This window comes from Saimiri boliviensis, chromosome 7 (assembly GCF_048565385.1).
Source record: "Saimiri boliviensis isolate mSaiBol1 chromosome 7, mSaiBol1.pri, whole genome shotgun sequence".
Taxonomy (NCBI): Eukaryota; Metazoa; Chordata; class Mammalia; order Primates; family Cebidae; genus Saimiri; species Saimiri boliviensis.
Window position 1 is genome coordinate 109,763,215 of NC_133455.1, and position 14,759 is coordinate 109,777,973.

Genomic DNA, 14,759 nt, shown 5'->3' on the forward strand with positions numbered 1-14,759 from the left:
AGCTATTTGTCTGCAGTCACAGTTAGTAAGCAGGCAACCAGATTTGAATGCAGAAAGACTGATGTCAAGCCCCATGCTTTTAATCACTGCTATGTGGCCTCTCCATCAGGGGTTTGGGAAATAGTATCCTTGATAAATAGATGTACATTATTTTTTTAGATAGCTGTGCAAACTCACTAGGAATCTATTAAGTGTGAGCTATAAATTGCACTAGGAAGAGGTTCAACTTAATGGTTGAGAGCTTGGACTCTGGAGACCCAGCTGCCTGAGTTTAAATCTCAGTTCCACCACTCAATAGCTGTGCAATTGCAGGTAATTCTTTGAATGTCTCTAAACTTGTCTCCTCATATATAATATGGAAGTAATAATAGCATTGTTGAGGGAACTAAATTCTATTATTTATGAAGAGTTATCAGCACAATGTTTAGCACAAAAATATCTTGCAATTAATTGCTATCCATTTTATTTACAAAGATGAAAATCCCGGAGGTGGGGTGGGGAGTAAAACACTTGTAGAAGGCTTGGGAAAAGAGGCACTTTAGTGCTGTTTGTAATGGTGTAACTCTAGAGAAGAACAATCTGGCACTCAAAAATAAATAACTTCTCTGCTAATTAGATTTTATTTCTCATATTGTCTACCTATCAATTATTGATGTCCATGTTTTCTTGAGGTTTTGAGATAATACGTCTCTTTCAAATAATAAAAAAGCTGAAGTTTGCATGACCTCTACTAGTCAACAGATAACATTCAAAGACAACGTCAGCATTGCTGTGGTAAAAAAATGATCTCAACTACGCATGTCTGACTCATAACCTACTGTGAAATTGTAAAATAAAAATGAAAACACTGACATCTAGTGATAATGACATGCAAATTTTCTTCTTTCCTTTCCTTTTTGTTCTTTCTTTTTAAGTTTATATATTTAGTTTCTTAACAAAACATCATAGATTCGCAAAAAAAATTCAACATACAGTGGTCTTTGGCTTGCTATTACATTATTAAAAAAGTAATTTCTAACATGTATAGATCACAAAAGAACATTTTATTTCCTTTCTTTTTATATAATCATAGGTTGTATAAGTGAACATTAAAATGATCATATTAGAAATCAGCCTACCTTAAAGGGGGCATGATCATGAAATTAGTGAAATGGAAGAAGGAAGAAATGCTAAATTTTGCTTTCCAGCTAAACCGTGGTTCCTGTGTATGGCAAGCAACAGAGATGAAAATCTAGAACCTTGAACAGCCAAAAATCAACTAAGAGAAATATGATTACTGTTTTAAAAACAATGAATATATCATAGAAAATATATCAACAAACCCAGTTATTCATGGCCCAGGTTAATTAATACTAATATTTTCTCCTGATTTTTCTGATTTTTAAAGATGAGGAAGTAGATAAAATTAGGTCTTCCTTTGTTTCAGTTTTCATCTTCCTTCTCCCAAAGTAAGTGCTGCTATGAGTTTGATATGCATCCTTTAAATGCCTACTTTTACACACACAAACATATATGCAATAAATATTTATAACATAGTACCTGATTATGAATGCCTTCCACAGAGCCAAAGCTGACACAAACAGCAGAGTACTACATTTTCTCTCTCAATTCCATCCCCAAAATTGGTTTATGAACAAAGTATCTTCTGAAAACCAATCTCTGAACTGAAAACTTCAGAGCATGTCCCTAGCCTTTTATTTTATTTTGTAAAGTACCAGTTGAACCTGGGATGTAAGGAGTCATAACACAAGGTGTAGCCTTGTCTGTAGCTATGTTCTGTGTTGAATTCCATTGAACTTACCCCACTCCCAGCAGCCTAGAATAGCCTGAAAATTGAAATGGAATTACCCTAGAAACATCTGTACACTCATTATAAATTGTTAACAGTCAGGAATATCCTGTCCTGATTTACCTCTTTTTGGACGCTGGTATTTTCTTGAAACTTTCAGAAAGTTTCATGTATTCTCTTGACTCGAGATCATTCTACACGAGATACTTGCTTTGTCTGATGAAAACCTCCATTCTCTTTTCCACACTTCCATCTTTTAATACCTTCTTATCCTTTTCCCTTGATTTAGATATCATCATCTTCTGCTAGAAAATTCTTCTTGATTCCAAGATTAGGTTTGTTCTTCTGGAGTGCTCTGAGTTTCCCCTAAGTAGAATTCCTTCTCACAGGTTCCGCCAGCCATATGAGGCTTCCAGGGGACTCATTTGGCACCAGGGCTCACAACTGGATCATCAGAACTCCATATTCTCGCTCATCAGGAGTTCCTTGTGCAAGGGCCCATAGGCAGCAGCCTTGATGCTTTAACAATTACCTGCTAGCCTTTCCAGTTCATATCTCTCACCATCCAACCAAACTCTTGAAGGAAGAATGGTGTTCACCATTGAATCCCATGTTCTTTCAACAGTTTCCAATAAAATGTGCTAAATGAATAAATCTTAGTGTATTAATTTATGGCACTTCTCCTGGATATCTTTCCTATTTCAAGATAACTAAATTATAACACTATTCCAAAAAAGATTAGAACATTTCAAATATACTGTTGGCTTGGTTCTCCCTTTCAAATTTCATAAGATTTATTAAGCTGTCCGCGGTGGGCCACGTTGGTAACAAATTTCCTTTACATCATGTGAGATGTGTTTCTTCCCTCCCAGGCTTGTCTTTCATTTTAGGTATTTTAAAATCATTTAGTGAGATGGAAATTACACTTTGATTTATTCCCTACCCACACCATAAAATGTGCTGATCTAAAATTTCTTACCATCTAAGTAGTCCAAATGGAAATATTAATTTACGCTAGTCTCTAAAATTTGTTTCAACTTATTTTCCGTGTTTTCTTTTGAATTCAACATGCATATTTACCCAAATATCAGAAAAACTTAGAGATATTTAAGTGTTAACTTATTATGTTTTTATTATATTTTATTATATAATTATTATTGTTTTAGCACACTCATCAGGTTAAAGCTCTTATTCCTTGATACTGATGTAAAAAGGAGTTATGAGAGATGTGTAAAATGTTTGACATGGTCAGCACAATTAGAACAATGTAGAAGCTTTGATTTCCCTTCCAATGCCTTGGATTGAAATAGTTATAATAATAATAATAATAATAATAATAATAGTACTTGAAGATGTTTCAGAATTTCTCTCCTAGTAAAGTTCGTGTTATATCCTGAACCTTCACAAAAACAAAATTAACAATAATGTGTTTTATAAGCAACTTTCCTCTAAATAATTCTCCAATTTTTTTCTTAACTGTCTGTATAACACCTCCAAAAATTGAGAATGATAATCTTTGTTATAAATGATAGTCGATATATCTTGTCTATAAAAAGCATTCTAAGAAATTAAGTAAAAATAACTAAATTATTACAATCTCTGTATTGAGAAGGAAAAGATAAGGTAATTTGTATGTAGCTTAATATTGATAGGAGAAGCTTAAATTGAAATAAAGCCACATATCTACAACCATCTTATCTTCAACAAAGCTGATAAAAACAAGAAATGGAAAAAGGGCTCCCTATTCAATAAATGCCACTGGAATAACTAGCTAGTCATATACAGAAGAATGAAACTGGACCCCTTGTTATTATCATATACAAAAATTAACATGGATTAAAGACTTATGGATTTAAACTATATAAATCCTGAAGAAAGCCTAGGAAATACCCCTATCAATATCAGACTTGGCAAAGAATTTATGTCTCTGTACTCAAAGCAACTGCAACAAAAACAAAAATTGATGAGTGGGACCTAATTAAACTAAAGAGCTTCTGCACAGCAAGAGACACCGTCAAAGAAGTAAACAGAAATTCTACAGAATGGGAGAAAATATTCACAGACTATGCATTTGATGAAGATCTAATATCCAGACTCTGTAAAGAACTTAAACAAAACAACAAGGAAATAAGGTAGAACTCCATTAAAAAGTGAGCAATGGACATGTACAGACACTTCACAAAACACCTAAGCGATCAACAAAGATATGAAGAAATGCTCTTCATAAATAATCACAGAAATGCAATTAAAAACCACAGTGAGGCCGGGGGAGGTGGCTCACACCTGTAATCCCAGCACTTTGGGAGGTCAAGGCAGGTGGATCAAGAGGTCAGGAGTCCAAGACCAGTCTGGCCAACATGGTGAAACCCCATCTCTACTAAAAATACAAAAATTAGCTGGGCATGGTGGCAGACACCTGTAATCCCAGCTATTCGGGAGGCTGAGGCAGGAGAATTGCTTGAATCCAGGAGGTAGAGGCTGCCGTGAGCCAGGATCACGCCACTGAACTGCAGCCTGGACAATGACAGCAAAACTTCGTCTCAAAAAAAAAAAAAAAAAAAAAAAAAAAAAAAAAAAAAAAGAGTAAGTATCTCACACCAGTCAATGGCTTTTGTTAAAAAGTCAAAAAATAACAGACCTTGGTGAGGCTACGGAGAAAAGGGGATGCTTATACACTGTTAGTGGGAATGTAAATCAGTCCAGCTGTTGTTGAGAGCGGTTTGGATATTTCTCAAAGAACTAAGAGTTAAACTACCATTTGACCTAGTGATCCCATCAGTGGGTATATACCCAAAGGAAAATAAATCATTCTATCAAAAGGACACATGCGACCAGGTGCAGTGGGTCACACCTGTAATCCAGGCACTTTGGGAGACCAAGCAAGGTGGATCACAAGGACAGGAGTTGGAGACCAGCTTGGGCAACTTGGTGAAACCATGTCTCTACAAATACAAAAAATTAGCTGGGAATGGTGGTGGACGCCTGTAATTCTAACTACTTGGGAGGCTGAGGTGGGAGAATTCCTTGAACCCAGGAGGCAGAGGTCACAGCCGAGATTGTGCCACTGCACTCCAGTCTGGGTGAAAGAGGGAGATTCCTTCTCCAAAAAAAAAAAAAAAAAAAAAAAAAAGACACATACACCCATATGTTCATCACAGCACTGTTCATGATAGCAAAAACATGGAATCTGGAACCCATCAACAGTGGATTGGATAAAGAAAATGTAGTACATATTAACCATGGAATATTATGCAGCCATAGAAAGAATGAAATCATGCCCTTTGGACAAATGCAGATGGAGCTGGAGGCCATGACTCTAAGTGAACTAACTCAGAAACAGAAAACCAAATACTATGTGTTCTCACATATCAGTGGGAGCTAAATATTGGGTACACTTGGACATAAAGTTGGGAACAATAGACACTGGGAACTACTAGAGAGGGAAAGGTAGGAGAGGAGAAAGATTAGAAAGTTATCCATTGGGTGCTATGCTCACTGTCTGGGTGATGGATTCAGTCATACTCCAAACCTCAGCATTATGCAATATACCATTGTAACAAACCTGCCCTGCACACATACACACTATTCCAAAATAAAAGAAGAAAAATAAAAATAAATAAGCAACAAAAGAAAAATAAAAATCTGTCTATCCAAACATTTCATTAAAATTCTTTTTAAAATTCTACAAACTTTAAAAAGCAAAATCATTTCACAGTATGCTTCCTAGTTCTTGAATTTAAATTTTATTGTCATTTATTTTCCCTTAATATTTTTCTATAAAGTTAAAGTAATTAATATGAGAAAAATGCTATCTCTAAACTCTAGAAGGAATGTGGCTAAAATTTAAAAACATGTACAGCAAGACTAAGTTGTCATAACTGTTGGCCCTTGAAAATGTTAGGAAATTTCTGTTTACTCTCCCCTCTATGGCATGTCAAATGGCTTCTCTCAGAGCAGAAAGGAAATATGTCTTCTTTGTGTCTATCTCATATTTTATTGCAGGAAGATCATTATCCCACAACACAAGTTAAAATAAATGAAGAAAAAAGAGAAAGGTTGAATAGAAGAAAGAGAAAATAATATTTATTGAATGATGATATCTGCATTTACTATGCATTTTATCTGTATTTTTTCATCTTTATTTCAACCTGGTGATATATTTATTTTCACCATTGTACAAATAATCAAAGTAAGGGTGAGGGGAAATTGAACAATTTGCCCACTTACCCTTAGTTGTCTGCACCCCATACTTACTAATGTGAAACCAAGATGATCTCAGGAACGATCCTAGTATAATGATGTGAAATTGTTAGATACTATTACTTATCTCTCACAAAAATATTTAAATTATCTGTAGACCATGACATGTCAGAAACTTTGAAGAACTGAGTTTTAGGTAAATGCAAATTAAACCACCATGAAATACCACAACCACACCCCATAAGAATGGTTATAATGAAAAGAACTGACAAGTCCAAGTGTTGACAAGAATGTGAGGCAACTGGAATGCTCTTAACATTTCTTTTTTTTTTTTTTTTTTTTTTTGAGACGGAGTTTCGCGCTTGTTACCCAGGCTGGAGTGCAATGGCGCGATCTCGGCTCACCGCAACCTCCGCCTCCTGGGTTCAGGCAATTCTCCTGCCTCAGCCTCCTGAGTAGCTGGAATTACAGGCACGTGCCACCATGCCCAGCTAATTTTTTTTTTTGTATTTTTTTTTTAGTAGAGACGGGGTTTCACCATGTTGACCAGAATGGTCTCGATCTCTCGACCTCGTGATCCACCCGCCTCGGCCTCCCAAAGTGCTGGGATTACAGGCTTGAGCCACCGCGCCCGGCCAACATTTCTAATAGGAGTATGAATTTGCACAACCTCCCTGTGTTTTGGCAATAACTATTCTACTTAAACACATATGCTCCCTATGACTTAGCAATTGCACTCCAGAGTATAGCTATGAAAAATGAGTGAAGTGGCCCACCAATGTACATGTGGAATGTTGTTTTCTGCTTTTAACTATCATAAAAAATTATAATGTTATTTATAATAACATTATTATATAGTATACATAATATGCTATATATAATACCATATTACTATATTATAGTAGTACTATGTATATTTACTATATCATACATACTATATAGTATAAATTTTAATATAGCATATAATATACTGTAATATGCTATGATAATATAGATTATTATATTAATATGTATTAAAATATATAATATTCTTATTTCTGTTTACTGCCTTTAACTATTATAATTAGTTAAAATACTTTTATAAATAATTATAATTTAAATATTTATAATACTATTATAATCAATAAATATTTCATATATAATTATATATCATCATAATTCTATTTTATATAATTTATTATATATACTACTATATATAATTATATATAATTTATTGTATATTATGTAATACATACAATGTATAATTTATTATTACATAATATGTAATCTACACAATGTGTAATTAATACGTATCATATTCATATTAATATATATTTTTAAAAATATATTTTATAATATAGTATAATTATAGACATATGTATAATTTAATAATAGTATACTATTATAATTGTATTTATAATTTTATAATATAGAAAATTGTATATATTATGTATTATATATTATGGTATTATAAATAGTTAAAAGCAGAAAACAACACAAATGTCCATCAACAGTAAAATGAAAAAGTTGTGATATATTTATGTAATAGGATATTACATAGCATGAAAAAGAACACCACATAATTTCTTATTTATGAAGTAGGATATTACATAGCATGAAAAAGAATATTTCACAACATGAAATAATCTCATAGATTTCACTTCAGTTGAGATAAGCTAGACACAAAAGAGTATATAATATACTATTTAATGTATATGAAGTTCAAAAACAGGCAGGACTGGTCTATGATTATATAGTTTAGGACAGTTATTAGCTTTGGGGAAAAGTATTGACTGATATGAGATTTAAGCACACTTTCTAGGGAACTAAAACATACTGTATATTCTGAATGCTGGATGTGATACACACACACACACACACACACACATCAAAATGTATCCATCTGATCTGTTTAAGGTCTGTAGACTTAACTGTGGATAAGTTATATCTCAATATGCACATAAAAATAAAAAGTCTGTCTTAAACTTTAGATCCTCATCTATTCATCTTAAAATCAATGTAAAGCATTGATTAACATGCATGTGATGTTGGGAAAAAAGCCACAAAATATTTCTTTAGGTCAGCCAATAAGTAATAAAATTAATTTGAACCAATTGATGTTAAAAGTAAAAATATTCAGTGATGTAACCTTAACATCAAGAATTTTGGAGAAAAATATTTTAAAGTAAGAATCAATTATATTAGCATCTGCTATGTGCCCATTACTCCAGATTACCATGGAAAACTTACATCTCTTAAAATACATTTGGTTGGTTTTTTTCTCCCTCCAGGTCTCTTTCAGAGGTTGAAATATAAAGTGATTTTGAAAGTACCAAAGGAAATGATTTTATACCACTGGAGTCTCTCATCATAAAGGAATATGCTCCAAGAAACAAAATATTTTATGCCTTGAAACAGTAACCTTAAATGACATCTTCATGGACTAAAGAAACGAATCTAGATTTTTCAAATATCTAATTATTTCCAGGGTCGTGTTCACGTGTTTGTAGGGTCTGGTGTATCTTCTTTTATTTCTTCTTACTTTTCTTTTTTATTATTGACTGTGTTGCTGTGCTAGAAACACAACCCTTTGAACTAACCCAGTTGCCAGGAGTCAGAAAAGCTTTTTTGACTCTGCAAAAATACAAGTTTTGTTTTGTGTGAATATCTTTTAGCTTGCCTCATTGTCCATTTTATATAATCTTAGAAACTGTTCATGTAAAATGGCCACTGTTTTGAGGTTTTGGCTGTACTTAGAAGACAAATATCCAGTATTATTACCTGTCTCCTCATAAAATGCATTTTTGATCTCTATGACATCACTTCGAGAACTATTTGCTCTCTGGGTTGCTAATCCACAGATGTGAATAATTCTTAGTAAAAAATTCTTGCTACTTTTTAAGTTCATCTAAAATGTCATAAATTACCTAAATCTTGGAACAATCTTCTCTAAGTTTCCTGAGTTAACCAGATACATCTAAGAGAGTCCCTCTGAGAAAGCAGGAAAGGCAGATGAGCATACCGATCACGAAGTTGGCTTTGGAGGATGACTGCCCATACTGCTGCTCAATGTACTTTGGTTTGTACGTCACCATGCCGAACAGAGAATTGAACTGAACAGTGCTTGTACATAAATACAGGAAGTACACTGGATTTCCAAAGAGATTCTTCAGTGATGGAAGAAAATCTATAAAACAAAAATAACATAGAGCAATTAAAGTTGGTGTCATGCATGGCAGAAGCAGCGCTGTGTCAGCAGGACTTACAGGGCTGGAGCCTATTGTCATGGAGTTTGGGAGTAGTCACAGTGTGGCGTACACACATACTATGTATAATAAGCCACTGGCATGCATCAAGCCTGCGATCTGGCCACCTTCAAATCCAGACATAGGCACCCATTTCTACAGACATGCAGTATACATTATATTAAAGGTAAAAGTCGGACAAGAATAGATTCCTCTAGCTGATATGAGCAAAAGACAAAAAGGATGAGAATACTCCCTCACCCACTGTTTCAGAGCCACAGGCAGGAGAAAAAGACCTTCACTTTTCTTGTCTCTATTCCTCAAACTTAACTTGTGGTTAAAGGGAAAGAAATACGAGAGTTATCTCCATTTAACATATGAACATAAGTGCTAGAAATGAGCATTGGTCTCCCTTTTTTCTATTATGTAGCCTACTGATTAGACATGTGAAGAATTTCTATAAATGTAAATATTTTTTGAGGACATCAGCAGGAAAGGCTGTGAAGCCTTTGGTAGTGTGCTGCAATCAGTTGTTCAGTAATAAAGCTGACATTGATTTCCATTTTTGCTTCTGATATGGTTTCTCAATTTTTTTAATACATGAAGGGATATAATTTATGAATCTCCTAATGTCCCAACAGGGAAAATAAAAATGCTTCAAAATCAAGAATTTGACTTACCTCTTGCCATTTCCATTATTTTTGCATTTTCTCCCTGGCATGTTTGGTAGTCTGTGTGATCATCTGTAATAAACTTGGATTTCTCAGAAGAATTAGAATCCTCTCTACTTCGGGGTCTTGGTAAACTCTTTGGCAAATACCAGAAAGGCACAGCTGCTAGAAGACTTAGGATTCCGGCTATTAGATAGCCAAGCCACCAGGCTCCTACCCATTGGGGATCTTTTGGGGTAATGGTTACGTAATCTGAAAGACAGAGGTGATGGCTAAGTAATACAAACAGCAAAGCTAATGTTAAAATAATCTACTTAAAATATATTCTTGCAATAGCTCTATAACCATGAAAATGCCTAGTAATTCATCTATTTTTTCTTTTTTTGAGCTGGATATTATCACAGGTACACCTTGGAGATTTTGTAGTTTCAGCTCCAGGCCACCACAATGAAGTGAATTTCACAAGAAAGAGAGTCACATGAATGTTTTTGTTAGCCAGGGCATACAAAAATTATGTTTAACTACACTGTAGTCTATTAAGTATGTAATAGCATTATGTCTGAAAAATGTAAATACCTTAAGTTAAAAAATGTTATTGCTAAGAAATGCTAACAATCACCTGAGCCTTCAGTGAATATTGGTCTTTTTTGCTGGTGTAGGATCTCATATCAATGTTGATGGCTGCTTACTAATCAGGGCGGTGGTTGTTGGAGGTTGAGATGACTGTGGTGATATATGAACATTAAAAAAAACATGATGAAGTCTGTCACATAGATCAACTCTTTCCTTCATGAAAGTTTTCTCTAGTATACAATGCTATTTGATAGCATTTTACCCACAGTAAAACTTCTTTCAAAACTGGAATCAATCCTCTGAAACTCTGCCACTGCTTTATCAACTGAGTTTGTATAATTTACTAAATCTTTTGTTGTCATTTTAGTAATGTTCACAGCATCTCCATCAGGAGTAGATTCCGTCTCAAGAAACCATTCATTCACTTTGCTTATCCACAAGAAGCAACTCATCTGTTCAAGCTTTATCGTGAGATGTGCAGCAATTCAGTCACATCTTCAAGCTTCGTTTCTAATTAGAGTTGTCTTGCTATTTCTACCATGTATGCACTTACTTTCTCCACTGAAGTGTTAAACACCACATAGTCATCCAGGAGGGTTGAAATAAACTTCTTTCATATTCTTGCTAATGTGGATTTTGACCTCCTCCCATGAATTACAAATGCTCTTAATGGCATCTAAAATGGTCAATCCTTTCCAGAAGGCTTTAAATTTACTTTGTCTAGATTCATTCGAAATGATTATTGATTGTAGCTCTAGCTTTATGAAATACGTTTCTTAAACAAAAAGACTTGAAAGTCAAAATCACTCCTTGATTCATGGGGTATAAAATGGATGGTATGTTAGGAGACATGAATACATTTCCCTCTGTACATCTCCATCAGAGCTCCTGAGTGGCTAGGTGCATTGTCAATGAGCAGTAATATTTTGAAAGGGATCTTTCTTTTCTGAGCATTAGGTCTCAACATTGGGCTTCAAATATTTGGTAAACCATGCTACAAAAAGATATGCTGTCGTTCAGCACATCTTTATTGTTCTATTTATAGAGCATAGGAAGAGTCTATTTGTAGGAATCTCAGAATGTTCAATGAGCATTGGCTTCAACTTAAAGTCACCAGCTGCCTTAGCCCCTAACAAGAGAATCAGCCTGTCCTTTGAAGCTTTAAAGTCAGGATTGACTTCTCCTCCGTGGCTGTGAAAGTCCTAGATGGCATCTTCTTCCAATAGAAGGCTGTTTCACCTACTAGGAAAATCTGTTGTTTAGCATAGCCACTTTTATTAATGATCCTAGTTCAATATTCTGGATAACTTGCTGCAGCGTCTCCACCAGCAACCTTGCACTTTTGTGTTACAGGGACAGCTACTTTCCTAAAACCTTATGAACCTGTTTCTGCCAGCTGCAAACTTTTCTTCTGCAGCTTCCTCATCTCTCTCGAGGGGCAGGGCCTTGCTCCGAATTACGTGTTGGCTTATGTGAATATTGTGGCTGCTTTAATCTTCTCTCCTGACTACTAAAACTTTATTTCAATAAGGCTATTTCACTTTATCTTTCTTGTGTTTACTAGAGTAGCACTTTTATAAATTCCTGCCAGAATTTCTCTTTTACATTCACAACATGGGCAACTGGTGTAAGAGGCCTCGATTTTCTCTTGTCTTGCCTTTCAACATGCCTTCTTTCCTAAGCCTAATCTTTTCTAGCTTTTGATTTAAAGTGGGAGATATGTGACTCTTCCTTTCACTTGAACACCTAGAGGCCTTTGTAGGGTTACTAATTGGCCTAATTTTAATATTATTGTGTCTCAGGAATAGGGAAGTCCAAAAAGAGAGACAGGGGAATGGCCAGTCAGTGGAGCAGTCAGAACACATACAAGGTTTATTAATTCAATTTGTCATCTTATATGGGCACAATTGTGGTGCCCCAAAACAATTACAATAGTAACATCAAATATACACATATCACAGATCTCCATAATGGGTATAATGATGATAATTTTTAAAAACTTGCAATATTAGGAGAATTATCAAAATGTGACATGAAGACACAAAGTGAAAGCATGCTGTTGGAAAAAATGATGCCTAGAGACTTGCCCAACACAGGGTTGCCACAAATCTTAAATTTAAAAAATATACAGTATCTGCAAAATGCAATAAAGTAATGCACAGTAAAACAATCTAGGTCTGTATTATCTTTGTTATTGAAGGAAAGAGAGTGCTTTTTGGAGCAAGATAATTTATTTTGTTCATTAGATCAAAAATTTAGAGTCTAAATTCTGGAAGAGGCTTCATGATTTTTAAATTATGCTCTGAGGTTCTGCAGAGAGACCCTGCTGGAAGACAACACATGAGGGAGAATTTTTAAGGGTCAAAACCTCATGTGGCAGCTCCTCTATCTCAGCACCACTTTCATTTGATTTACAGATTGAATGTGTGAGATTTTACTTGAAGAGTTATGCCTTGCACCCTCCAGTCCAAACTTCATGGAAAACTCTCATTATGATAGTAAATTTGAGGCTCATTCAAATCAGCAGAATATTTTTTATTAAGTAGTGGTTAATAATATTTCAGAGCTATTCTAGATATGAAGAAAGATTTGTAAAGCAAAATTTTAGTATCTTATTCATCATGAAAACTTTGTTTTTGACATAATCTCCCATTTGACTAAAAAGTAAATATTGACTTTTTTTTAAATTAAACCAAGTGGGTGTTGTTTTCTTCCTGTGTAAGAAGTTATAAACATTTATTATATTCTACCATAACACTCTGTGAGAACAAAATAAACACATGACTCTTGACAAGTAGGCTCAACTGCCACTGCATTATACTGGGTAAAATGCTTTTCTAGTTTATCACTGCATGTTAATTGCTTCCCCTTAACAATTTTCCTCGGTACTGCTCATCACATCTATATTTTCTTGTCTTTAAAAATCCATGAGTGGTTTTCAAACTTCATGAAGTCAAGGAACTCAACTGATTTGTTCAGAGCTGTAGAATAGCACCTGGCATAAAGTCAATGCAAAATAATTGGACAGGAACTAATGAATGAATAAATAACATTTTCGAAGCTTGCCTTGTAGTTTATTTGATTTAAATGCAAGAATTTTGCTTTCTGTTTTAACAGGCAGACTTCAAAATGCAATTCCATGTTTGTTTTTTAAGTGAAACTTGTTTAGTTTGTAACTGATCTCTTGGAATTCTTTAAAAAAAAAAAAGTACCGACAAATGCCATCTATTTCTAGAAGGGGTGTCTCACAGAGATAGAAACAGATTAATAGCTATGAAAAGATCAGTGTCTTCTTTGCCATTTATTTCCTACACAAGCAATATCCCAGAAGGAAAGCCAGTCTTGCTTGATAATATGCTGTAATATACTTACACCTAAAAATGACTTGTAGAGTAGCAAAAAGGAAGGGCTGTTTGGATGCCAGTAGATGTTTAATCCTTGGTCTTTCTGTCAAGTCCCCAAATACTTTATCAATTGATATAACTGTAATAAATGTTGACACACCTGAAGCCAACAAGCACCAACAAGTAGCTACAGTTTTCAGTCTTAACTATGCTGGAATGCATTTAAACTGACAAATCATAGTGAAAAAGGATACATCTTAGTAACAAATCATTGGTCATCTAGTTCTATTCATCAAGGTTTTTCATATTCCATTTATTAATATGTATGATTGGATTAAACTTTTCATTTTATGAAAGATTACTATTCTGTCACTTATAAAAGGGCAATTTGATAATTTCCAAACTGTTCTTATTAAAAATGTTACAGTAACTAAAATAAATGAATAAATAAAAAAATAAACTCCCTTACCTAGGTTTACAAAGCCAATGTCAACATATAGTTTGGCACATAATGAGCCTAACAGGAAACCAAAGATTGGTCCTATAATTGCAACCGTCTGCACGCACCCTGCACCAAGGAAAGAAAAAGGGAAAAAGCTGTCATTTCTTTACTTTGATAAATTAGTAAAATTTTAAACAAGAAATGTGAGATCCAGTTAGCAGCCCAAAATGTTTTAACTCATTTGTATGTGTTTAATTTTAAAACCACACTGAATCAGGTAATAAGTCCTTCACTGCTTTGGGAGAAGAAGCGACACATTTAAGGCATTAATTATGTCTTAGTAAGAAAATAACATTAATACTCTGAGGAAGTTAATTTTTCAAAAGGGAGCAAACTGTATTTCCCAGGATTAGATTGCCCATTGACAAAAATTGGAATTGTATTAATTTTGGTTGTTTGTCAAAAATGTTTTACGGTCAGTTAAGCCTAAGACTTGTCTTGACATTCATATGGGTT

General features: G+C 34.3%; 1 protein-coding gene across 6 annotated transcripts in view; it reads right to left on the reverse strand.

Annotated features, from left to right (window-relative positions):
• SLCO1C1 (solute carrier organic anion transporter family member 1C1) overlaps window positions 1–14,759 on the reverse strand; it is a 58,404-nt gene that overhangs the window by 22,761 nt on the left and 20,884 nt on the right. For all 6 annotated transcript variants that reach the window (XM_010345136.3, XM_074403194.1, XM_074403196.1 and 3 more), the window contains 3 exons: window positions 14,271–14,369; window positions 9,894–10,136; window positions 8,991–9,155 (listed from right to left, as the gene is read on the reverse strand). In XM_010345136.3, coding sequence (XP_010343438.2) covers window positions 8,991–9,155; window positions 9,894–10,136; window positions 14,271–14,369 — 507 coding nt within the window. The remainder of the gene's footprint in view (window positions 1–8,990; window positions 9,156–9,893; window positions 10,137–14,270; window positions 14,370–14,759) is intronic.